The sequence below is a fragment of the Crotalus tigris genome, unplaced genomic scaffold, assembly GCF_016545835.1.
Source record: "Crotalus tigris isolate CLP2741 ecotype Arizona unplaced genomic scaffold, ASM1654583v1 scf7180000023637.1517150, whole genome shotgun sequence".
Taxonomy (NCBI): domain Eukaryota; kingdom Metazoa; phylum Chordata; class Lepidosauria; order Squamata; family Viperidae; genus Crotalus; species Crotalus tigris.
Window position 1 is genome coordinate 1,436,826 of NW_024100094.1, and position 27,417 is coordinate 1,464,242.

At 40.8% G+C, this 27,417-nt stretch overlaps 1 protein-coding gene across 1 annotated transcript in view; it reads right to left on the reverse strand.

Annotated features, from left to right (window-relative positions):
• TMEM52B (transmembrane protein 52B) overlaps positions 1 to 27,417 on the reverse strand; it is a 69,008-nt gene that overhangs the window by 14,016 nt on the left and 27,575 nt on the right. Inside the window, exon 4 of the mRNA XM_039320443.1 lies at positions 23,718 to 23,917. Coding sequence (XP_039176377.1) covers positions 23,718 to 23,917 — 200 coding nt within the window. The remainder of the gene's footprint in view (positions 1 to 23,717; positions 23,918 to 27,417) is intronic.

Consider the following 27,417-nt stretch of genomic DNA (forward strand, 5'->3'; position numbering starts at 1 on the left):
AGATTCTATGAAACCCATCTTCAGATACTCTGGCAAATAGCCACGAGCATATTTCTTTTTTTGAGACATGGACTCACAATATTTTGTTTGAAGCTGTAGGCAAGTGCTCACTCTCACAAATCTAACTGCGTACTGACCAGTGCGACCGCAAACAAAAGAGCCTGCACCATGTATCATCGTCTGCGCATGCCTCTCGCCCATCGTGGATTGGGTTTGGGGGGGCTGCCGGCTACCAGCTCTGCTTGTCTGTTACAGCTGGGTGGTGTGGGGGGAGATGCGCGAGCTATTCTGAGATGAGGCTTTTTTGTTTGCGGTCGCACTATAGCGCCATTTAGTTTCACTTACATAAACTAAACTTATGCATGGGCAATACAAATAGTATATTTTCAGAAATTTAAATTGTCACGGGGAATTTTATGAAAACCTAATGAAAATGTTTTTAAATAATGCTATGGAAATTTTTTTTAAAGTCAATTAAATTAAAAAAAAGGAAAGTGCTTCAGTATCGGACAAAACCCCTACCGCACATCATGAAAGCTGGAACGCCCATTAATGGGCAATAGGGACCAGGTTGACTACCACTGCCCTAGATGATACTCAAGATCCAGAGGTATCTTGAAAGATTTGAACACTGGGCCCTATCTACCAAAATGAAATTCAATGTAGAGAAAAGTAAAGTCTTACACTTAGGCAAGAAAAACTAAAGTACACATATAGATTGGGTGAAATCAGGCTTAATAGCAGCAACTGTAAGAGGGATCTTGGAGTCTTAGTGGACAATCAATTAAATATGAGCCAACAGTGTCAGCGGCAGCCAAAAAAGCCAATGCAATCCTAAGTTGTATTAATAGAGGGATTCAATCAAGATCCCATGAGGTACTAATACCATTCTACAAAGTAAGACCACACCTAGAATACTGCAACCAATTTTGGCCTCCACACTATAAAAAAGATGTTGAGACTCTAAAAAAAAGTGCAGAGGAGAGCAACAAAGATGATTTGGAGACTGGATGCTAAAACATATGAAGAATGGTTACAGGAACTGGGTATGACTAGTCTAGTGAAGAGAAGGACCAGGGGAGACATGATAGCAATGTTCCAATATTTGAGGGGCTGTCACAGAGAGGAGGGGGTCAACCTATTTTCCAAGCATCTGAAGGCCAGACAAGGAATAACGGATGGAAACTGATCAAGAAGACATTCAACCTAGAAATAAGGAGAAATTTATTGACAGTGAGAACAATCTACCAATAGAACATACTGCCTTCATATGTTGTTGGTGCTTCATCACTGGAAGCTTTCAAGAAGAGACTGGACTGCCACCTGTCAGAAATGCTTGGGTAGGGGGTTGGACTAGATAACCTACAAGGTCCCTTCCAACTCTATTATTCTATACTTATATGTTTTAAGACACACAAAGAATTTGTCTGCAGTACATAAGCTCTCAGTGTACATACAAACAAAAAAGTGATAAGTCATAGATCATAAATCATAGTTACAGTCATTACTCATAAGATACAAATAAGTGATAAATTATAAGATAGGAGAAGTTAATCAGTAAGAGAAGATAGTATGAAAGATGAGAAGATGAGAAAGATGAGAAGGATAATAGCAATACAGCCTACTACAGGGGTAAATATCTTTAGGCCTAAGACAGTCCTGTGGGAATTAGGTGTTAAGCAGAGTGATGGCACGGGGAAAAAAACATCTTTGTGTTTAGTTGTTTTGACATCCAATGTCCTATAGCAGCTTCCTGAGGGGAGAAGTTGAAACAGTTTATGTCCAGTATGTGAGTGGTCTGTACATATTTTCTCAGCCCTCTTTCTGTTTGTACAATATACAGATCCTCAATGGAAGGAAGGCTGATTGCAATTGTTTCTTTTTCTGCAGTCCTAACTATCCATTGAAGTCTGTACCTGTCCTGTTTGGTTGCTGTTATTGAGGTACAAATGACAGACTCAATAATTCCTCTATAGAACTGTATCAGCAGATCCTTGGGCAATCTGAGCTTTCTGAGTTGACACAGGGAGAACATTCTTTGTTGTGCCTTTTTAATGATGAATCTAATGTTAGGTGTCCATCTCAAGTCATGGGAGATTGTAGAATCCAGAAAATTGAAGGTCTCTGTTGCTGATACTGTGTTGTCTAATATTGTGGAAGAATAGGAGAGCTACTCCTAAAATCTACTAACATCTCTAATTTTAAAAATGTTCAACTCCAGATTAACCACAGGGTTGCTTCATCTACCTCCCATCTATAATGGGGGAAGGGAACTGATAAATGCCACTTTCTCAGTGCCAGCCTACAGTTGTGGCACTGCAAACCAAACCAAACCAAATCAAATCAACAATCTTTATTACAGCCTGCCAAACGATTAACAAAAATTCTGCCACCAAGCTATAAGCCCAACACAACAAAAACCTGCATAAAGAATCTGTTAAGTGATTTTCAGTGTAAGTGTAACATGCCTGACATTTAGTGTCTAGTTAAATTCATACCAGTGTAAAACAACATCTGAGCAGCAGTATATTAAGTAGGGATGAGTGATGGTTAACTGGAAAGGTTTGTTTCTATTCTTGGATTTCTATGTCCCTGAATCCATTATTCCTTCTCCTTAGCAGATGAGTAAATTCAAGCTCATTTGGATGAAGGATGAAGGATGTATAGGTAGTCCTCAAATTACGAACACAGTTAAGTCCAAAATTTTTATTGCTAGGCAAGACAGCTAAGTGAGTTTTGCCCCATTTTTATGTTCTTTCTTGCCACAGTTAAGTGAATCACTGCATTTTTTAAGTTAGTGACACAGATGTTAATGGCTTCCCCATGGACTTTGTTTCACTACCGTGGTGAATCTGGGTGAGACCTTTCCTCCCTCTCTTCATTTTAAACTATTTTTCCTGCAAAGAGCTTGCTTTTTAGATGACTTCCCTGTTCTAAGAGAGCAGCTTCTGTCTTTTTGGGAAAAAAAATACTTTAAGTAATACTTCAGGGCATTTGGTGGAAATTATAACCCAGTATGGGAAAGTTTCTGGTTTTAAGGTACTGTAAATAATAACAAGACTAAAATATTATCAAAAAATATGATTATGAAGGAAAAGGAAATGTTAGTTAAACTTACAGGTTTTGAAATAGTGAAAAAGGTCAAATATCTGGGAGTATATATAACAACTTCTAATGGAAAATTATATAAAAATAATTATGAGATATTATGGGCAAAAGTGCAAAAGGATCTAAATGATTGGAAAAAATTACAATTATCTTTGTTGGGGAGAATTTCAGCTGTTAAAATGAATGTTCTACCAAAGTTTTGTTTGTTTCAAATGATACCCATTTTGAAAAAAGATGCCAATTTGGATGAATGGCAGAAGGGTATCAACAAATTTATTTGGGCTGGGGAAAAAATCAAGAGTAAAGTTTAAGATCTTACAAGACACTCGGGAAAGAGGAGGGCTTAAGGCGCCTAACTTGAAATTATATTATGATGCAGCGGCTCTAACATTGATTAGTGATTGGGTTAACTTAACAAATAAAAATATACTTTCTCTTGAGGGATGGGATTAATTATATGGATGGCATGCATATCTAATTTATAACAAAAAAGTAGATCAGGCTTTTAAATCGCATATTTTAAGAAGTGCTTTATTGCGTGTCTGGAAGAAGTATTATTACAGGTTAAATTATAAAATACCAATTTGGGGGATTCCTGGACACGTGATAGAGGGGGTATCTAGGGGTGTGAATTTTGATAGGATTTCCTATAAGGATTTACTCAGGCCTCTAGGGAGTGGTTGGCAATTAAAATCCTTAGCTGAGTTAAAGCACAAAAATATTGTACAGTCTTGGTTCCAGTACAATCAATTAGTGGCTAGGTGGAGTCTAGATCAAAAGGTTGGTATTACTTTAGGGGATGAGAATTTGGTAAAACAGATTAAAGATCAAAATCGGGCCCATATAAAGAGAATTTATAATGCTTTAATAGAATTGGATTCTGAGATGGATTTGATTAAAGATTGTATGGTAAAATGGGCTCAAAATATTTAGGAACCGATTCCATTGGATTGATGAGAGATAATTTGGGTTAGAAATGTAAAATTTACACAGGCTCAAAATTTAAGGGAAAATTTTTATAAAATGTTTTATAGGTGGCATCTGGATCCCAGAAAGCTGTCTTGTATGTATCCTAACTTACAACCCAAATGTTGGAGATGTGGTAGCTTAGATGCAACCTATTTTCATATTTGGTGGATGTAAGGACCCACCCCACTTTGCATCTTAAGAAGACAGAACTCTTGGAATCTTTCTTCCAACAGGCATCTTTATTAAGAGAAACTGGTTGCAGGCATTCTAGACAGGACTTGAGGTCCAAGCTCAGCCATTCAAGGTTTTAAGGGGTTCCCCTTCTTCCAGTGACAGTCCCAGGCATTACATTCCCACCCCCTTTCTCTCACTGCCAACAGGAGGCAGACTTCACAGAGGAGTACATGAAAGCTAATAGCCCCATTGTTATGGTTAGTCCTTTTGGTGGTATCCACATCCAGTCTCTTTGAAGTGTACTGAAGGAAGTGAGGGCCATAAAGCCCCTTTGTTCACCCCCTTCCCTTCATCGTATAACAGAATCCAGGGAAGGCAGGAATGGGGTTTTCCATAGTTAATAACTAGAGATGAAATATAATTGGACTCTGACATCCTGCCCCCTTAAAAATAAGATAGATCCACCTGAGAGAAAACAAAACAGGTATAAAAGTTAGTCAGGCTTGTTAGGATACTCTGTGTGAAACTTCTTTAATAGCTTCAGGGCTCTGACATGATGTTTATGGACCCATTCGTTTTGTGAAGCAGGGAGATGTTTCCATGCAACTAGATACTGAGTCGCTCCATAATATCTCCTAGAGTAGCAGTTCTCAGCCTGTGGGTCACGACCCCATTTGGGGTCAAATTACCATTTCACGGGGTCGCCAAACAACGCAATTCGCCATTTTTTTTCTTCTTTCCTTTTTTCTCCTTTTCCTTAGCTGTGCTACTCTCTTTTATTTCAAAAGCCAATAGGAATTGTCCAGGCTGTCTCTGCCTTGCTGAGCCCGCCAAAAGCCCCAGTCTGCAAACGGTGCTGCAAGTTGTCTGCAGTGAAGGCGAGCTGTCTGGAAGCTTCCACCCCTCTCTGCTGAGCAACTACTAAAAATGTAAGTAAAAGGGGGCCAGGGGTGGGAGGTGGGAGGCCAGCGGGCGCAGGGAGGGTTGCTGGCACGTGTGGGGCCCAGCGGGTGCCTTGCACCTTTGCTGCCCCTTGCCAGCTACGCCTCGGCTGGTGCAGGGGGCAGCACCATGCATGCGCGGCGCTCCCAGGCAGGGAAAGTCCTCAACTTATGACCGGTTGGGTAGTCCTCAACTTACAACTGGTTGGGTAGTCCTCGACCTACGACCGGTTGGGTAGTCCTCGACTTACGACCGGTTGGGTAGTCCTCAACTTACAACTGGTTGGGTAGTCCTCGACTTATGATTGGTTGGGTAGTCCTCGACTTACGACCGGTTGGGGTCACAGCATTGAAAAGGTTGAGAACCACTGCTTTAAAAAATCAATCTATAAACCAAGAAGAAGCCTATATGCAACAGTATACACAATCTGAGATGGAAGAAGAAGTTACCGATCAATTGAATTCTGGACTGGATTATGAGCTGATACTGGAAAAAATATTGGAAATGACAGAGGAGATGAAGTCATGGAGAAAAACTAAAGACCATTTTCTAGAATCACAAACTGAGTCCCAAATTTTAAAAGACCAACCTACAGGCCAAGAAGAAGCTTATATGCAACAGTGTACACAATTCGAGATGGAAGAATTTACTGACCAATTGAACTTTAGAAAAATTCTGGACCCAAAACCCCAGACTGAGACTTTAAATAATTATTCTATAAATCAACTGACTACTACAGAGGAAGATATTTCACAAGCCTATGTACAAATGGAGAACTTTGAAGATAAAAAAATGACTATAAGTGAAGTTCTCCTATTGCCAAAATTAATTGACAGCCAGATGCGATCGATTGAAAGTTATGACAACCTGGATAACCAAGCTGAAATTATAATATAGAATAAAATGGACTATATTGTTTATATGATATTGGAAGAAGGGGAAGAGAATTTTGATTAGATTGATTTGTTGATAAACATTAGTACTCAAATACTGAGATTTGATGACATAGATGCAACATTACAGAAGCCAGCTTGGTATAGAAAAAAAGCCAGAGTTAGATTTAAAAATGTGATTTAAAATCTTAATTATTGGGTCAAAAAGGCTTTAGAAATTTGGACTGATTTGACAATCTAATTGAGTAAATGAAAGCAGTAAGATAATAACTGGTGTAATAATATGTTTGTTTTAGATATGATAATTAATTTGGTTGAGAGTTAAATTTTACTTAACAGGCCGAAATGATTTTTGTTTGTGTGTGTGTTTTTTCTACTCTGTTTATATAGAAAACTATTTTGTAATAGCAGAAGAATTAGAGAGATCTATGACAAGAGAAGAAAGGGTATTAATTAATGATGTATTAAATTAAGAGATGGAATATATGTGAAAATATTAGAATGTCATTCCTGGAATGTGTGTTGTAGAAGGGATACCCAAAATTTTATTAATATGTTTGTTTAAGACTAATTGGAATATTTTAATTGAAATTAGTGGAGCTTAAAAGCAGGAGTGATTTATGTAGATGTAATAGTAGGATGCTTCTGTGGATCGATTGAATTTTAAGAAGAAATAGATTAAACTAAATTTGTTATATCATGTGAGTAAATAGAGGGGGAAATATTTTTTAATTATTTATTTTCTTTTCTTTTTTTTTAAGGTATTAATTTTAGATTTATATATATATATATATATATATATATATATATATATATATATATATATATATATATATATATATAGGTCTTGGTCGGGTTTTTTCTCCCGCGTAAAATTGGAAGTGTCTTGGCGACGTTTCGACGAAGTCCCATTCGTCATCTTCAGGCTGGTGTTTTCAGCTTCGTGCTTTGAGCAGCAATGTGTGGTCTTAGCTGTTTCTTCCTTTTAACTGCCAGTGGGGGTAACTGAACTGATTGGGTGGGAGCTTGGCTGATGTTCTGATTGGGAGGTGTGTTCTGAATGGTTAGGGGCTTGGCTGTGCTCTGATTGGCTGGGGGAGTGTTCTGTTTGGTTGTGCTCAGGTTAGTCTGAGTTGCAGAGGGGTTTAAGATTTTGGGCTGCCTTGCTATTTTTGGCTTCGCGTTCGTGGTCGTGCCTCCTCTTCATGGAGGGTGTCAGTTTGCTTCATGTATGGATTGGAGGGGTTTAAAGTGGCTAATGATGCAGCTGTGGTCTGGCTTCTGGTTTGTGGTCGTGCCTCGTCATCGGTGTGGCTTTGGGTTTGTTTTTTGCGTGGATGTGTGGTGGTGACATCCTGTGTGGTTTTTGTGAGTGTGGGTCTGGTATCATTTTTTGTGTTAGGGAGTCGTTTGTCAATAAGGGCGGGTTTCCAAATGGCTGGTAGGCGGGAGGTATCATCTCGCTTGTTCATGCTGTGTGGGCGTTTTTCTATCTCGATGGCTTCTCTGATTATTCTGTTATTAAAATGTTCACTTTTGGCAATGGTTCTGGTATTTTTAAAGTCAATTTCATGTCCTGTGGCTTTAAGGTGTTGGACCAGGGAAGATGTTGGTTCCTCTTTTTTGACTGAGTTCTTATGTTCTTCAATGCGTGCACTTATTCTTCTGTTGGTTTGTCCGATGTATGTGGTGGGACAAGTGGTGCATGGGATTTCGTATACTCCTTGATTTTCTAATTCAATTTTATCTTTGGGGTTTCTAAGGATGGTGGATATTTTTCTGTTTGTGCAGAATGCTGTTTTGATGTTGTGTTTATGGAGGATCTTACTGATTCTGTCTGTGGTGCCTTTTATGTATGGGAGGAGGGCTTTGCCGTTTTCTTGTTCTTTGTCTTGGATTTTAGTGGGGGTTTCTTTTTGGATTAGGTTTGTAATCTTATTTCTATGGAATCCATTGGATGTTAGTACATTGGTGAGAGTGTGTAGTTCGGGTTTTAGGTGTTGTTCGTCAGCTAAGCGTTTTGTTCTGGAGATGAGTGTCTTGGCTACAGAGTTGATCTGTGCTGGGTGGTGGTGTGAGAGAGCGTGCAGATAGCGGTTTGTGTGTGTTTTCTTCTGGTAGATGGTGTGTCCTAGGGAGCCATTGGATTTCTTGTAGACTAAGACATCCAGGAAGGGAAGTTGGTTGTTAGCTTCTGTTTCCATGGTGAACTGTATTTTGGGGTGTAGGCTGTTGAGGTGTGTGAGGAAGTTGTCCAGTTTTTCTTTCCCATGTGGCCAGATTATGAAGGTGTCGTCTACATATCTGAGCCAGAGTTTGGGTTTGTGATCCGATTTTTCTAGAGCTTGGGTTTCAAAGTGTTCCATGTAGAGGTTGGCAATGACAGGTGAGAGGGGTGATCCCATGGGTGCTCCTTCTGTTTGTTTGTATTTTTGTCCATTATAGATGAAGTATGTGTTGGATAGGCAGTGGTTGGTCAGATCTAAGATGTGTTTGGGGGGGTTATATTTGTTTTGAATAGCTGTCAAGGCTTCTTTGATAGGCACTTGGGTGAAGAGGGATATGACATCGAAGCTCACTAGTAGGTCGCTGGGCTGTAAGTTTTGTTTCTTTATGATCTCTATAAACTGGAATGAGTTTTTTACGTGTGAGGTGATGGATTCTGCATAGGGCTGTAGTTGTTTGGCGAGAAATTTGGCTAGGTTTTGTAGAGGTGAGCCTATGGAGCTGACTATAGGTCTGAGTGGGGTTCCTTCTTTGTGTATCTTGGGGAGACCATAGAGTTTGGGGCATCTGGATGATTTCTCTCTGGGAATGATTCTTTGCTGGATCTCTTCGCTAATGGGGGAGGCTTTTATTTTGGATCTGGTGGTTTTTTCCAGGTAGGTGGTGGGATCTGTATTTAGGGGTTTGTATGTGGAGTCTTGGAGTAGGTTGGTTAATTTGGTTTGGTAGTCAGATGTGTTCATAACCACCGTGGCGTTGCCCTTGTCTGCTGGTAGGATTATTATGCTGGTGTCTTCTTTCAGGTTACGTAGTGCTGTCTGTTCCTCTTTGGGTAAGTTGCTTTTGGGTGGCTTGCTGGTGCAGAGGATGTTGGTGATTTCGAGTCTGATTCTGTTGGCGTCGTCGGGGTTGATTTTGGTCAGGCTGGTTTCAACTCCACATATAATGGTTTCAGTGGGGATGTGTTTGGGAGCGACTGCAAAGTTGAATCCTTTGGAAAGGACATTGGTTTCGGCTTTGGTGAGGATCCTATCTGAGATGTTATGCACTGTTTGTTTCATGTGTGGCTGTGAGGGAGGAGGGGTTTGTTTCTGGCGTTCTTGTAGTCTTCGGAGTTTGTTGGTGTGTGTATCTGTCTTGAGGGTGGTCTGTGTTTTGGCTCTCCAGACGGCGAGTTGTTTGGATTTGTCCCAAAGTGCGGGGTGGATCTTGTTGCTGAGTTTGAGGTGGAGTGTGAGGAGATCTTTGTTAATTCGGTCTAGGAGGGATCTTTTTGTGTGAATCAGTAAGATCCTCCATAAACACAACATCAAAACAGCATTCTGCACAAACAGAAAAATATCCACCATCCTTAGAAACCCCAAAGATAAAATTGAATTAGAAAATCAAGGAGTATACGAAATCCCATGCACCACTTGTCCCACCACATACATTGGACAAACCAACAGAAGAATAAGTGCACGCATTGAAGAACATAAGAACTCAGTCAAAAAAGAGGAACCAACATCTTCCCTGGTCCAACACCTTAAAGCCACAGGACATGAAATTGACTTTAAAAATACCAGAACCATTGCCAAAAGTGAACATTTTAATAACAGAATAATCAGAGAAGCCATCGAGATAGAAAAACGCCCACACAGCATGAACAAGCGAGATGATACCTCCCGCCTACCAGCCATTTGGAAACCCGCCCTTATTGACAAACGACTCCCTAACACAAAAAATGATACCAGACCCACACTCACAAAAACCACACAGGATGTCACCACCACACATCCACGCAAAAAACAAACCCAAAGCCACACTGACGAGGCACGACCACAAACCAGAAGCCAGACCACAGCTGCATCATTAGCCACTTTAAACCCCTCCAATCCATACATGAAGCAAACTGACACCCTCCATGAAGATGAGGCACGACCACGAACGCGAAGCCAAAAAATAGCAAGGCAGCCCAAAATCTTAAACCCCTCTGCAACTCAGACTAACCTGAGCACAACCAAACAGAACACTCCCCCAGCCAATCAGAGCACAGCCAAGCCCCTAACCATTCAGAACACACCTCCACCCAATCAGAACACAGCCAAGCTCCCACCCAATCAGTTCATACCCCCACTGGCAGTTAAAAGGAAGAAACAGCTAAGACCACACATTGCTGCTCGAAGCACGAAGCTGAAAACACCAGCCTGAAGATGACGAATGAGACTTCGTCGAAACGTCGCCAAGACACTTCCAATTTTACGTGGGAGAAAACCCGAACAACCAAAGACCTACATACAAATACCCGCGAAAACCTCAGAAAAACAAATATATATTATATATATATATATATATATATATATATATATATATATATATATATATATATATATATATATATATATATATTGGCTTTGGGTTTGTTTTTTGTGTGGATGTGTGGTGGTGACATCATGTGTGGTTTTTGTGAGTGTGGGTCTGGTATCATTTTTTGTATTAGGGAGTCGTTTGTCAATAAGGGCGGGTTTCTAAATGGCTGGTAGGCGGGAGGTAACATCTCGCTTGTTCATGCTGTGTGGGCGTTTTTCTATCTCGATGGCTTCTCTGATTATTCTGTTATTAAAATGTTCACTTTTGGCAATGGTTCTGGTATTTTTAAAGTCAATTTCATGTCCTGTGGCTTTAAGGTGTTGGACCAGGGAAGATGTTGGTTCCTCTTTTTTGACTGAGTTCTTATGTTCTTCAATGCGTGCACTTATTCTTCTGTTGGTTTGTCCGATGTATGTGGTGGGACAAGTGGTGCATGGGATTTCGTATACTCCTTGATTTTCTAATTCAATTTTATCTTTGGGGTTTCTAAGGATGGTGGATATTTTTCTGTTTGTGCAGAATGCTGTTTTGATGTTGTGTTTATGGAGGATCTTACTGATTCTGTCTGTGGTGCCTTTTATGTATGGGAGGAGGGCTTTGCCGTTTTCTTGTTCTTTGTCTTGGATTTTAGTGGGGGTTTCTTTTTGGATTAGGTTTGTAATCTTATTTCTATGGAATCCATTGGATGTTAGTACATTGGTGAGAGTGTGTAGTTCGGGTTTTAGGTGTTGTTCGTCAGCTAAGCGTTTTGTTCTGGAGATGAGTGTCTTGGCTACAGAGTTGATCTGTGCTGGGTGGTGGTGTGAGAGAGCGTGCAGATAGCGGTTTGTGTGTGTTTTCTTCTGGTAGATGGTGTGTCCTAGGGAGCCATTGGATTTCTTGTAGACTAAGACATCCAGGAAGGGAAGTTGGTTGTTAGCTTCTGTTTCCATGGTGAACTGTATTTTGGGGTGTAGGCTGTTGAGGTGTGTGAGGAAGTTGTCCAGTTTTTCTTTCCCATGTGGCCAGATTATGAAGGTGTCGTCTACGTATCTGAGCCAGAGTTTGGGTTTGTGATCCGATTTTTCTAGAGCTTGGGTTTCAAAGTGTTCCATGTAGAGGTTGGCAATGACAGGTGAGAGGGGTGATCCCATGGGTGCTCCTTCTGTTTGTTTGTATTTTTGTCCATTATAGATGAAGTATGTGTTGGATAGGCAGTGGTTGGTCAGATCTAAGATGTGCTTGGGGGGGTTATATTTGTTTTGAATAGCTGTCAAGGCTTCTTAGATAGGCACTTGGGTGAAGAGGGATATGACATCAAAGCTCACTAGTAGGTCGCTGGGCTGTAAGTTTTGTCGTCGGGGTTGATTTTGGTCAGGCTGGAGATAGGATCCTCACCAAAGCTGAAACCAATGTCCTTTCCAAAGGATTCAACTTTGCAGTCGCTCCCAAACACATCCCCACTGAAACCATTATATGTGGAGTTGAAACCAGCCTGACCAAAATCAACCCCGACGATGCCAACAGAATCAGACTCGAAATCACCAACATCCTCTGCACCAGCAAGCCACCCAAAAGCAACTTACCCAAAGAGGAACAGACAGCACTACATAACCTGAAAGAAGACACCAGCATAATAATCCTACCAGCCGACAAGGGCAATGCCACGGTGGTTATGAACACATCTGACTACCAAACCAAATTAACCAACCTACTCCAAGACTCCACATACAAACCCCTAAATACAGATCCCACCACCTACCTAGAAAAAACCACCAGATCCAAAATAAAAGCCTCCCCCATTAGCGAAGAGATCCAGCAAAGAATCATTCCCAGAGAGAAATCATCCAGATGCCCCAAACTCTATGGTCTCCCCAAGATACACAAAGAAGGAACCCCACTCAGACCTATAGTCAGCTCCATAGGCTCACCTCTACAAAACCTAGCCAAATTTCTCGCCAAACAACTACAGCCCTATGCAGAATCCATCACCTCACACGTAAAAAACTCATTCCAGTTTATAGAGATCATAAAGAAACAAAACTTACAGCCCAGCGACCTACTAGTGAGCTTCGATGTCATATCCCTCTTCACCCAAGTGCCTATCAAAGAAGTCTTGACAGCTATTCAAAACGTCGCCAAGACACTTCCAATTTTACGTGGGAGAAAACCCGAACAACCAAAGACCTACACACACACACACACACACATATATATATATATATATATATATATATATATATATATATATATATATATATATATATATATATATGACTTGTTTTGCTATGATTGATCATCCTTTCACCACGGTGTTTTGCTGAGCAGTTTGATGTTAAAATTTAAAAAAACCAATAAAATGTGTATTAAAAAAAATAAATACAAGCCAGTTGCCAAGCATCCAAATTTTGATCACATGACCATGGGATGCTGCAATGGTCAGGTAAAAAACTGTCATGTCACTTTTTTCAGTGCCATACTTCAGTCACTAAATAAATGGTTGTAAGTTGAGGACTACCTGTATTCAGAGTGACCTTTAAAACGGTATTTTCTTTTTTTTAATAAATATTTTATTAATTTTCTAGTTTTACAGTCCATTAGTAATTCAGTGGTATATATTAACTTCTTCAGTCTAGATCCAATATTATACCATCAAATGTTTCCTCTCTTCTTCCAGTAGTACCTGTTTTCCCACATTAGGCAAATACAATTCTTATCGTTATTAATAAATATACAATTGAATATCAACATCTGTTACATTTTTCTCATAATATCAATAATATCAGTTTTAGATAATTTTTCTAACCAAAACATATCTTAATTGCATTTGCACTTAATATCCATATGCTCAATCAGTATCCTGTTTTCGTTTTTTTATTTTAATTTCCCCTCAGTGTTCAAAATGTCTCTATTGTTTATAATTTCAAAGTAAGTTATATTTGGGTAACCAAAAGCTTCCCTTATTCAAACTTCTTAGCATTTTCCTGTTTCCTTTCTCATATCAAAATCTAATATTTTAATTATAAATCTTATCTTTCTAGATATGATAATACTTCTATTTCTAGCAATTATCTATTCTCCACCATATTCAAACATCTAGTTAATAATATAATATCCCATCTAATGGATCAAAACCTCTATTTTCTTCAGTCTTACTCTAGCTTTCTTCCTTTGCCAATTAACTTTCCAAGTCAATGCATTTGAATCATCAAGTAATTTTTCCTCTGTTTTTGTGTATATTGTTTGGACTATTTGATTAAAGTATTTTTGGAAGAACGAACCCATTGATATTCATTAAACAGCCTCCCTCCTTCTCCAGTTCCCCATAGATCTCCTAACAGCTGTGTCTTCCATTCAATCAGTTCTTCTTCCTTTTCCTCAAATGTGTTCTGAAATCTTGATTGGTAAGATATCTTTTCCATTTCTGATATTATTGCTCCGTCTTCTAGTTCTCCAGTTTTCTAAATCTGTTGGTTAATCCTTTCCTTTAGGTCCTCCGTCTTTGGATCTGCTTCCTTTAGTTTTCCTTCTATTTTCTGGGTTGCTAGTTCCTTCTTTGTAGTCATGTTCTGGGTTTATAAATTTAGATTAGAAAATAGTTCTTTTATCTCCTTTGTGTTATTTCTAGTCTCATTACAAACTAAAGTAATAGTCTCTTGTATTAATTTCAACATGGAGAGAATTTCTTTCTGATCTTCATCCATATTTTCTTGGTGGTATATCAAACTGAAGACTTTAGGGACAGGTGTTAGAGATGTTTTTTTACCATTTAAAGCTGAGTATGAGACATCCATTTCATTTTTTGTAGGTGGTCTTTATAATAAAAATTGTTCATCAATCAAAGATTTGAAATCCAAAATATTCCATCATCTCAAGCAATGATGTGTGTTTCTCCTGCAGGGAAATAGTTCCACAACACAGCTCTGAAAGTCAGTTAATATTTACATTTGAAGTTCAGGCAGGCCTATTTCAAGGTAGTTCATCATCTCAGCCACACTGATAAGCAGCCCAAAAGATTTTTTTTCCATTTTTCCAGCTGCAGTTGTCAAAGTGAAAGCTTCCAAGGTCAGGAAGAGTCTTATCTAAATCTGGGCTTTAAGCCAAGTTTCCTTTAGGCATAACAAATTGTAGTGCCATAATTCACCACTAGATGTCATTAGCGCCATTTAAATCCAAACTTATATTACAAGCTTTTCAAATCTCTTTTTTTTAAAAAAAAAAATAAAAGTCTCAAAGGCACTTTTATTCCCCAAATTTCAAAGCCATAAATATATATTAATTCCAAATTAATCTTGTAATTTTCTCTGTTTCTCCCAAGTAATTAGTTCACCGCTTTTCTTTTCCTGAGGGAATGGGGTGGAAATTCCCCTTCCCTCTCTCATTGGGGAGGGTGCTTTGGGCAATTTTTTCCAGGAAGAAGTCTTAGAGTCATAAAGAGAGGATAGGGTCTCATCCAGTTTCATCCACACTGCTGAAAGGTTGCTTGTTGGTGCTTATTGTCTTCCATTGTCAGCAGCTTCTGACTGGCTACATAAATGTAGCCAATCTTTCTCCTGCCAGTTTGGAGAGCTTCCTCAGATCAAACGGAAGGGCTGCAATGTTCCCGTGATCAACAAGGGTCCCCTCCTCACTTGTTGCCTCTATGGGGTGACTTTCGACCTTTTCCAGGTTCCACAGTGGGACAAAATCAAATGCAAAAGATGGAGCCCATCCCACCATGATGTCAAACTGGAAGCCTGAAACTATATTTTCATCTGTTTAGATATACAGATTTGATAAATATGTACCAATATGATGAATCTTCAGAGACAGTCAAATCTACTGTACAATAGAAATTCAATGAATAGACAAACAGGTTTGCCAAAGAAACTACAGTGGATAAGAACCGGGAAAGGATAGCATAAAGGGAGGATGTAAGATAAACATGTAGGGTCTTAGAGTGGGAAAAGGAAGAATGCAAGCTATAAAAACAGCTGCAAGAGGAAATGGCTAGCCAGGGAAACTTAGCTGAATAAAATAACAGGAAAATAAGCTGAATGAGATAATAGTGAAGGCATACTGAACTGAAAACCAGGAAAGAACCTATAGTTCTAAAAAAAACCATAAATATCCACAGAACTCAAAACAACCATTTGAATATATCTAATTTTTATATTATTAATGTACATGTGAATATGAATTAGTATGTTTAAGGAAGGTAGCAGGAAATATGTAGGAAGCGGTTGGACAAAGTGTAACTTCATAGTACCTCAGCCAATGGGGAACAAGGGATGTGGCATCTGGGACAGGATTGTATAAAAAGGGAATGTTTTGGGTTGAAACTTTGAAGAGAACAAGCTTTGAAAGCTTCTCTTTTACTTACTCCAATAAACAAAACAAAAAGCCTTCATTGTGTCTTGGCTGGTTATTGGTCAGATGGATTTGCCTCTCATCATGAAGGAAAGTAGTCAGGAGCACTAACAGATTTATTAAAATTAATTTCCCAGAAATATCAATATACAGGTAGTCCTTGACTTCCAACCATTAGTTCAGTTAACATTCAAAGTTACAACAGCACTAAAAAAAGGAACTTATGACCTTTTTTCACATGACTGTTGCAGCATCCCCATGGTCAGGTGGCCAAAATTTGAATTATTGACAACTGGCTCATATTTATGACAGTTGCAGTGTCAAGGAGTCATGTGATCACCTTTTGCAATCTTCTGACAAGAAAAATCAATTGGGAAGCCAGTTAATGGTGTTACTAACTTAACAACTGCAGTGATTCACTTAACAACTGTGGCAAGAAAATATGTAAAATGGGCAAAATTCATTTAACAATTGTCTTACTTAGCAGTGGAAATTTTAGGCTCAAAAATGTGCAGTGATAAGCATATTAAACATTAATAGAACCACAAAAAATACTGCTACTGATAATCTTTCCCCATAAATATTAACACTTTGGTGTATAAATGAAATGCGTTGTTTTCCACTGACATTCTTGATATTTTACATTTTTTTGTACAGTACTTTGTATTACTTTTGTCTTATCCAAGCTAGCACCCTCCACGCAGTGGTAGGATTCAGCCACTTCGCACTGGTTTGGTAGAACTGGTAGCTAATTTCTTTTGAGTTCGGAGAACCAGCTGATGCCTGCAGAAATGCCCCCCTATGCACCCAATTGGACCCGTGCGACACCTTCTTTCTAGCTCTGACACGGTCCTCCATCACATCCTCCACTGTCGTGGGCAGTCCCACAAACAAAAGAAGTTTGTGGGACTAAAAAAAAAGTTCAATCAATTCCAACTTTGCAAGAACTTTTTTTTGCGAGAAATTGGAATTGATTGATTGAACTTTTTTTTTAGTCCCACAAACTTCTTTTTTTTTGTGGGACTGCACACAGCAGCAGAGGAAGTGATGGAGAAGCTGGAAAGAAGGTTAGAAAACAAATGGTTTGGGAAGTGAGGGCATCTGGGCAGTAGTGGATGGGGCAACCTCTACAGCTCTGCATTGGCAGAAAAGTGCTTTCCAGCTCTGGTGCTCCACCTGCCACTTTGATGGCTATGTGGGCAGAGCTGCAAAAAGGGCTTGGAAGGGGAGTGAAAGGCTAGACAGTGGGGGGGAGGTGAGGGGGGAATCTGCTTAAGCCGTTCAGAGGAGAAGAAAAAAAAGCAGCCTCCGCCTCACCCACTGTCAGCAGTTCAGAGAAGCCACCTCTGAGCTGGATAGCCAGCTGACAGCTAAGGAGGTGCTGCAGTGGGGGCGTGCCTGGAAAAAGGAGAGCATGCAAGGCTGGGAGGGTCGGGACCTGGGGGAGGGAAACCAGCTGTGCTGGGATGGATCCGATCATGTGGGACCTCTGGTGAGTTAGTGGGCAACTGGTTGAAGAGACGGACAGTTGCAGGTTCTGCCTGCTTTATTACGTGGCAGGCTATTGACAGGCAGCCCGTGCACTGCCTGTTAATAGCCTGCCTGTCAGGTCCCCAAAGCCTTTGTGTTTTCCCTTGCATATATATTCTACTTTTGGGGCCTGCTATTCTGCTGGGGGGAGGGGAAGCTTGGGATAACCTTCGCTTTCTACTTTCCCTCTCCTGCCTCTATCCTTGAGAAAGAAATGTGTCTCCCTTATTAGGGAGATGGTTACAGAGAAACGAAGGCTGGAGAAGACCTTGAGATGCATGCCAATTGTGCCAATCACCCACACCTCATACCACCTGTGAATTGGCTGAATTTCAAATGGATATTATGAGTTTGGTGGGAGGAGAAATATTGCTAGCTTAACTTTATCGTTTGCACAGGATTTCCCCCAGATCTTGCCTTGATTTCCCTACTGTCACTGACCCCTAATAAAAGTATCCTTTTGATACAATGCCTGTTTCAAGAGTTCTTCTTTCTTGGGTTGTTAGTTGAAGTGGGTCCTTACATAAGGCTGTTCCCTACCGGGGGAGTTGCAAACAATTTCTACATGGAGGAGTTCCAGCCAGAGAAATAATGCGAAGATCTCCTCTGCCTGAAAGCTGGTGAAAACCTCTCCAGGGATCTGGAGGAAGCTGGATCTTCTGGTGAAGAAGACCGAGCCAGATGGTTACTTGGAGTTGGTAAGAAGGAAGAATGAGAAGAAAAAGCCCCAAAAATAACCCTGACCCAAGGTGGAAGAAAAAAGAAGGCAAAGAAAAAGAATCAGAGCCTACTCTCCTAATAAAAATGGAGAAAAAGAGGAACTGAAATCAGGAGCAATGGAAGCAGTGATTGAATATGTGAAAAACAAACCTTGGTGAATTTAAGATGCAGCTGAAAGAAAGCCATGAGTCGGAAGAAGAGTCAGAGGGGGAATCAGAGGAGGAAGAATCGGAAGTCCGAGAGACAGCAGCAGCTGGAGCTCAGGAGGGAGCACAGCGTGGGTCCATCCATCTCAAGGAGCCATAGAAAGACCACCTCAGTTGGCCAAGGTGAAACCAATTCCAATTGCAGTGAAGTGTGATGGGGACCCGAAGCAATTGGAGTATTTCCTGGCACAAGTATTTACCTATATGCAAATCTATGGGAGAACACTGCCTACTAATGTGGAGAAAGTTTGAGTGGTCACCCTGGCTCTGGAAGGTAGAGCAGCTGACTGGATGGTGACCCTATACAATTGCAATGCACAAGAATTGAGAAACTTCAATTGTTTAATGGCTGCACTCAGCTGACTGATAAGAAAGCCCAGGAGTGGATTAAGACAGTGAAGAAAGGAAGAAGACCAGTTACTGAGTATACCAAGGAGTTCAGAGAGTTGGCCAATCACCTGCACTGGCCAGAGGACATCCTAGTAAGCTGTTTCCAGGATGGATTCAATGAAGAGCTGTATAATGCCTGTGTAGCTCATGGAGCCCCGGGGCCGCTGTATGATTGGTGCCTGCTAGCTGAGGAAGTGGAGATTGATCAACGCAAGCATCTGCATCACCCAGTGAGACCAAGCTAGAAGCAGCAGACTGAGAAGCAAGGAGAGACCACACGAACTTCACCTGCCCCACCTCGCAGCACTGCCTGCTTCAAATGTGGCAAAGTGAGACATTGAGCCATTGGTTGACACATCAAGACACCTGCCAAGAGAGGGGATGGACTACCAGCCAGGAGACCCCTGAGGACTCCATTGTGCCCCAGGGAGACTGAAATGAGGTCTGAGGAAGTCATAGAGCTCCCCTGGGATCGCAATTGAGAGGGTCGAGCTTCGACTCCCCATTACAATGATCCAGGAGTGGCGGAAGACAACTATGAGGATGACCCATTGATGAGTGGGCCAATTGATCATAACAGTGTCTCTAGAACTCTCCATACCCAGCACAGGGAGGACAATGAAATTAGCAGCTCTGCTGGACTCGAAGTGCACCAGGTGCCTGATTAGCCCAGAACTAGTCAGGAAAATGGGGATTCCCCTCAGGAGACTTAAGACTCCAATTAGTTTTTGCCAACTGGACAGTTCAGTTTCAGGGGGGGTGCCTGCCAACTTTACCACCAGACCCTTATACATCAACCTGGACAGCCACACAGAGACTTTAACATTTATTGTGGCTCTGGGAATGGAATGGCCATTAGTTTTCGGACTGGCTTGGCTAAAGTAGTGGAACCCCATGATCAACTGGAGGAAAGGGCAACTGAGATTCCTGCAAGGGGAAGCTCTGCCCATCACTAAAGAAAATGGTTTACGTCGTGATTTTGCCTCTGCCCTCAGTGAGTCAGACTTGCAAAGCCTCCCAATGGAATACCGAGATTTGGCTGAAGCCTTCAGTGAGCAGAGGGCAGATGAACTCCCCCCTCACCAGCCCACAGACTGTACAATTGAAATCATTCCGGGGTGAAATGAACTCAATGACTCCTAGGGAGTTGAATGAACTAGAAAAATTATCAAAATGAACTTAAAGCGGGAGTTTATCGAACCAGCCAGACCCCGGATAGCAGCCCCTGTATTATTCAGAGAGAAGAAAGATGGCTCTCTTCATCTCTGCATAGATTATAGAAGCCTGAATGCTGTGTGCATGGAAAACATGTACCCATTACCTTTAATGAAAGACATTTTAGCGCACCTATCAAAAGAATTTTTTTTCTCAAAACTGGACTTGAGAGAGGCTTATTATCGCATAAGAATAAAGAAAGGAGATGTGTGGAAAAATGCCTTCAATTGCCCATTGGGTTGCTTCCAAATTAAAGTTCTTCCATTTGGGTTCCAGGGGCCCCCCTTCAGTATTCATGCAACTGATCAACGAAGTCTTACATGATCATTTGTATAAGGGGATCCTAGTTTACCTGGATGATATCCTTATTTACACCAAAACAAAAGATAAACACATTAAGCTAGTCAGAGTGGTACTGAAAAAATTGTGCTCTGCCAAACTGTATGCCAAACTATCAAAATGTGAATTTCACAAAGATCGTATTGATTACCTGGGTTATCACATATCAAATGAAGGGATAGAGATGGACCCAGAGAAAGTGAGGGCAGTCTTGGAGTGGGCACCCCTGAAAACCAGGAAATAACTCCAAAGTTTCCTAGGATTTGCAAATTTCTACAGACAATTCATCCTATCTTTTGCACAAATTGCCCTCCCAATTACAAACCTGTTAAAGACCAGAGGGGGGATAAGCCAAAGGCCAGTCAACCATTAAAATGAACAGGAGAATGTCAAGCAGCTTTTGAGAAACTTAAGAGACTTTTTTCTATGAAGCTGGTTTTGAAACACCCGGACCCAGAACAACCCTTTATAATTCAGGCTGATGCCAGCAATGTGGCTGGGGGAGCAGTTTTGCTCCAAAGAAATAATGAGGGACAATTACAATCGTATGCTTACACCTTGAGGAAATTGTCAAGAGACTGAACAGAGGTGGGCAGCCTGGGAGAAAGAGGCCTACACTGTATGGTGTGCTTTACTAACTTTGAGACATTTCCTTGAAGGAAATAAAATACCATTTCAAGTATGGACTGATCATAAGAACCTTGAAGCATGAAAACACCCAGAAAATTCTCCCCTAAACAAGCAAGGTGATCCCAACATTTCCATTGTTTCAATTTTACAATTCATTACCTTCCTGGGGGAAACAATTTTCTAGCTGATGCCTTGTCCAGGTTACCACAATATAACAGTAAGACAGCAGAAGTGGCCAAACCATTTCTGCATCCTCATCAACTAGCAGCCCCTGTAACCAGGGCCAAATCAAAACCAATGGCTCCTGTTGGAAATACTTTATTACAGGAATTTAAAACTGCCTTAGAAACAGATGAATGGTTTCATAACCATAATAACCTGTGCGCATTAAAAGATGGATTCGCATGGATTGGAGATAAACTTTATGTCCCAGCAGCCTTGAGACTTTAAAGTGATGCAAGCAGGACATGACTCAAAAACTGCTGGATACTTTGGTTTTGTAAAAATCTTACATCTTATTAAGAGACAATTTGGTGGCCTGCATTGAAAAAGGACATAGAAAGTTATGTGACCAGCTGCCCCACATGTGTAGCAGCCAAGAAGCGACAAGGGAAATCCCCAGCACTGCTGCAGCTGGTAGCAAGTCCATCAGCACCCTAGAGAGAGATCTCTATGGATTTCATTGTAGAACTGCCTGAAAGTGCTGGAAACACTGTAATTTGGAGCATCACAGACTTGTTCTCCAGACAAGTTCATTTCATTCCATGCCCCAAAATTCCAACTGCAAAGATTTTAGCAAAACTCTTTGTGAAGAACATATATCGATTTCATGGGGCTCCACAATGTATAATTTCAGACCGAGGGGTTCAATTCACTTCTAAGTTCTGGAAGGCTTTTCTGGACCTGATGGATTCTAATCAAGGGCTATCATCTTCTCACCATCCTCAAACGAATGGGGGGGACAGAGACACTTAACTCAGTTCTAGAACAATAAGATGTTTTATTAATTACCAACAAGAAAATTGGGCTGACCTACTCTTTGCTGAGGTTGCCTATAATACACTGCTGTACACTCCAGTACTGGTTTCACTCCATTTCAAGTAGCAAATGGTCAAATCTTTGTCGCCATGCTTGAACTCCCCACCAAAGAACCTGAGATCCCCTCCTTGCAGGAGTGGCTCAAAAAATTGCAAAACACCTGGCCAGTGGTCAGGAAGGCCTTGGATGAAGCCAGGGAGGCCTATAAAGCCCAAGCTGATAAACGGTGGGTAGAGCAGAAACCATATAAAGTTGGAGGCTGCGTATTCCTCTCTATGAAATATTTACAGTCTTTGCAACCTTCAAAGAAATTGGGGCCTAAATTTATCGGACCTTTTCCAGTTAAGGGCATTATCAACCCTGTGACTGTTGAACTAGATTTGCCAAAACATCTATGGAAAAACCACCCTGTTTTCCATTGTAGTTTGCTCAAACCAGAGGTTATTTCCAATCTCAGGTCTCCTGCACCCCTGGTGCCAACACTTATCACGGTTGAGGGAGAACAAGAATTTGAAATCAAGGACATTTTAGACTGTTTAACACACCACGGGGTGACACAGTACCTAGTAGCTTGGAAGACTCTCCCTTTTGCCCAGAATGAATGGGTGATGCTATGCTGCAGAAGGGAGACAGTGGCGGTTAGCCAGGGATGTGTGCGAGACAATGCAAAGTGGCAGCAGTGAGGGGTGGGGCATGTACCAGAGCCTGCCTTCTCCCACCACTGCTCCCCACTAGCGCAAGGATGGGTGGCACAGCTTTGCTTCCAGAGCTGCTGCCGGCCGGGCCTAATAATGCAAGGATCACTGCTGCCGCCTCCTGCTTCCCTTCATAGCCAGCTCGTCAAGGGGCTCAGAGCAGCAGGAGCAGCAGCAGCCATTGCCCCCATCAGAGCCGCAGAGCTATCAAGGCCCAAGCCAGGTGAGGGGTCCCTTCTGGCCATCCCAGGGCTATTTCTGCCCACACTGATGGGGCTGTGGAAGGGAGACAGCAGTGGTTCTGATTCCCCCCCTGCCAGCCACCCCCTCCAGCCCCCTGCCCAGCACCCCTTCTGCACAATCTTACATGACCATGGTGTGGATGAGAGGCTCAGCCAGTGGGGGAGTGGCTTTCCTCCACCTAGGCATCCTGGCCCTCCCACCCCCTTAGCCAGACCCTTCACCTTCCCCCAGCCAGGACCTGCTGACCCCTGCACCCACCCCAGTCCAAGACTCCTACAGCCCCCCCCAAATGTACCCTCCTGCCATCCCCTTCTGGGACCTCCTGCCCCCACCCCAGCTGACCTCCCAAGCAGCCCACCCCAACCAAGATGGAGGGAAGGTGAGGCAGAGAACCTGTTGTTATATTATTTGAAACCACCACTACCTCCACATATATTGGACTTCTGCTCACATAAACCCCAGCAAACTTCTGCAAACTTGTTCTTTGGTGCATGTTGTTAACAAATGTATCTATAGCATGTTGTATGCAATTTATTTCTTATATTATGCAATTTTAGAATTATAGAATTAAAATAGAGGATTTGGTCGATACGATATAAGGCTCTGGTAAAACAGGAGCAATATGAAGGTATTAATTCTTTGGAAGGCTTGCTGATTATCTGACTCAGGAGCTTTGGCTCCTGAGCCTGTGGAATGTGCTTCCTGGACTTCTTTCTCAGTACCTATTTCTCCTCTGGCATCAGCTCCAAATCTGGGACTCTTTCTCCACTTTGAGCCACTGTGAATCTATTCATATGTCTGGCTTCCTCATCAATTGGGGGAGTCTCTGTTCGGGCAGGATGATTCACTGCTGGCACTCCATTGTGGGAATGAGCTACTGCTAGTATTTGCCTAGCAGCTGGGCTAAACATGGAGTGGAGGGCTGAAAGGGAAAATATCAGAAGTATTTAGATTACAATAAACATTGCAACTACAATTATATCTAATTATATCTAACAGTACAACATTACAACTAAAAATCCAGTAATGATTAAGAATAGAAATTATTCCCATGTGTTGAGTGATTGATTATATACTATTAAAAGAATTCTACAAAAATGCTCACTGAATTTGAGAAACAGTTTTAATTCTTTGCTGAAGAGACCATCCTTTTGAAATTCTGCACAGTACTAATATATTACTGTATAGCTTTTAAAAATAGATAACATGCTATGTAAAATATATTAAAATATTTAAAAATTGTATACAATAATGCTTAACCATAATATCTGACTTACTCATAGTATGAAATGACCCTTAGTACAAAACCAAACTAAAAAGTAATAAAGAAAATATTTTATTTTAAAAAACATATCTACCGGCTGTGAATAATTTCGGACGGGGGGGTGTAGTTCACAGCAAAATTTTGGAGAAGTTTTCTTAAATGAATTGGATCATCTCAAGGTTTATCATCTGCTTTTCATCCGGCCACCAATGGGGCCGCAGAAGCCGCTAACAAAATGGTGGAGCAATATCTTAGATGCTACGTTTCCTACCAACAGACAAACTGGACTGATCTCCTCCCTTTTGCAGAGGTGGTGTACAATAATTCTGTGCACAGCTGTACCAGCTACACACCTTTCAGAGTGGCCACAGGAAAAGAATTCAACCCAATACCTGAATATCCTCAGTTGCCCTCTGCTTTCCAGACACTTGATCAGTGGGTGAGGGGATGGGAAGAAGTTTGGAAAAACACAAAAACTGCTTTAAAAAAGACTTTTGAAACCTATAAAAAGTAGGCGGATAGGAAGAGAGCTCCCCAAAGAACATTCCAAGTTGGGGAAATGGTTTACTTGTCCTGCAGAAGCCCAAACTATTGTAACTCATCGAGGGGCATTTATTTTCCTAAAAGTCAGTGATTGTTACAAAATGTCGGCACAGGCATAATGGAGGGATGCTAGGATCTAAGTTCTCTTCCTCTGAGCAATTAAATTATCAGCATGTTCCCTCCCTAAATTGCCATCATATATCACATTATCCAATTAGTGTAAAGGTCAAATGTTTTCTTCCTCTTTCTTTCCTGGGCTTTACCCCCACCCCCATTCTGCTCTGTATTAACCCCATAATTACCAGATAATTCTGCATATTGTCAAAAGTAAGAATATACAATATTTGCAGCATTGACATCAAGGGCAAAAGGGTGGAGTGAAAGAGGTGAAAAACAGTATTGTATACAGATTGAGCAGACAAAGCAATTAAGAGTTATGAAAGATAAAAAGAAACATATTCAGCCCATCAGAAAGAGCAAATCAGATTCTTTTAAAGACCAGACTAAACCTTGAGTCTGTCTTCCCCTGCAAAACTGCTTAAACAAACAAGATTCAAGCAAGATAGGAAGCAAACACAGGGTCATTAAAAAAGGACTCAGATGCCCTATACACTAAGGCTCAAAGTACGGGAAACAAACAGGATGAACTTGAAGATCTAGTACATGAAGGCAAATACGGTATCATTGCCATTATTGGTTTCAATGGCAGGGCTTTTTTTTTTGTCATAGAACACACCAGAACAGAGTTCTGACACCTTTTTTCAACGGATTTTCCAGAGTTGCATTCTTTTCCTATTGTTTCCCTTCCTATCCTCATTTGTTTTTGAAAATGCCCTGCTGGTGGTACAGTGTAAGCGGGGTCCCCTTCAGCGCTGCCTGCCTCCTCTAGGAGGAGCCATGAGATGCTGGAGCACCACAGCCAGAGCGTGTGGCTGGGTTCGACCATATGGCTGGGTCAGACCATGTGGTGTGGAAGCCAATGTGGCGGTGGGAGACACATAAACATGGAGGCCATCTTTCACAAGAGCGTAAGTGAGCCTTTTGTCCTCCCTTACAGAAGATAGGGTGTGAGGTTAAAAAGGGGCGAAGCAAGAGGAAAGAAAGGTGGCTGGCATGGAAGCTTGCCCAACAGCAAAACTTTGCTGTTTCAGTTCCTTGAGTAGTTCAAAATCTGGGATGTCTATGAAAATCTCTTTTTAGTCTTTTATACTTTATACACAAACTGTAGAGGGGAAGAATAAGAATAAAACCAATGTCTTGTGATTTGAAGGTATTAATAATAATAATAATATATATTAATATATCGGTCAGATGTAAAAGTAGACCTACAGTGTGAGGTTTAATCAGATCTATTTATTAAATGGGTTTAACTTAAAGGTAAATTAAAAGTAATATGTTCAATGACAAAGTTTCAACTTTAATTTGTTTCAAGTCAATATCCATATTAAACTCCAAATGTAAATTTTTCCACCTTGTTTGACAACTTCTTAAAAATAATTCAATCTTCTACAAGCAACTAAATTTTGTTTTATTGGGCCAATTTCATTCCACATAGAAAGCTGACATTTCCACTCATTAAACTAAATGGGTATGCCAGTGGTAAATGTCCCAAAAAATTAATAAAATGCCTTCTTGTAATTTAAAGCCACACAATGCATAGTAACATTATTAGTATTAACTTACCTTGAACAAAATCCTAGTCTTTTAGATACACTAAAAATTGAAGGTTTTTTTTTTCAACTATAAAGGTAAATCTTGTAGGGTAGCCAAAGCAGGTTGTATGACGTATGTGAGTTGCAGCAGCTTTTTTTTTTTTTTACAAAAAAAAGCATTGCATATAAATATTAATCACTGTCCATCTTAAATACATAATGGAAGGAGGAAGCTTTAGAGTTCACAAGGTTAATACTGTATGGAACAAAATTGTGATTGAATCTGGATATTCTACTTTGGATACCACGGAGCCTCCTCCCAGAAGGTAACAAAGAAAACAGGTTGTGAAGAGGATGTGTAGTCCCAGACAATCTACAGCTAGAAGGATTTAAATTGTTCAAAATAAACAGACCTAATAAAGGAGGAGATAGAGCTGGGTTATATATATATACAAAAATAGCTACACCTCTATAGAAAAGGGGGGGAAACTGATGGAAACCTTCTCTAAAAGGAAGAAGGAAAGACATTGCCAATACTCCAGAAGATAGGCTCAAGATATAGAAGGATATAGAAGGATCTTGACAAACTTGAACACTGGGACCTATCTAACAAAATGAAATTCAAATTCAGAGAAAAGTAAGGTTTTACATTTAGACAAGAAAAACCAGGTATCACCTATTCTGCATAGGTACAGAATAGATGATACCTGGTCAACAGTAGTAACTGCGAAAGGGATCTTGACTCCTAGTTCAGGGCTTTTCAACCTTTTCACCCATTGTACCACTTTTAGGATATGGCAATATCTGAGTACCAACAGTCACCTAGCAAGGTGTCAAAAACTTGATGACCCCCCCCCCAAAAGAGGAAAAACGTGATAAAGTATAGGTAGTCCTCAACTTACAACAGTTTGCTTAGTGACTGTTCGAAGTTACAACGGCACTGAAAAAGTGACTTATGAAAAT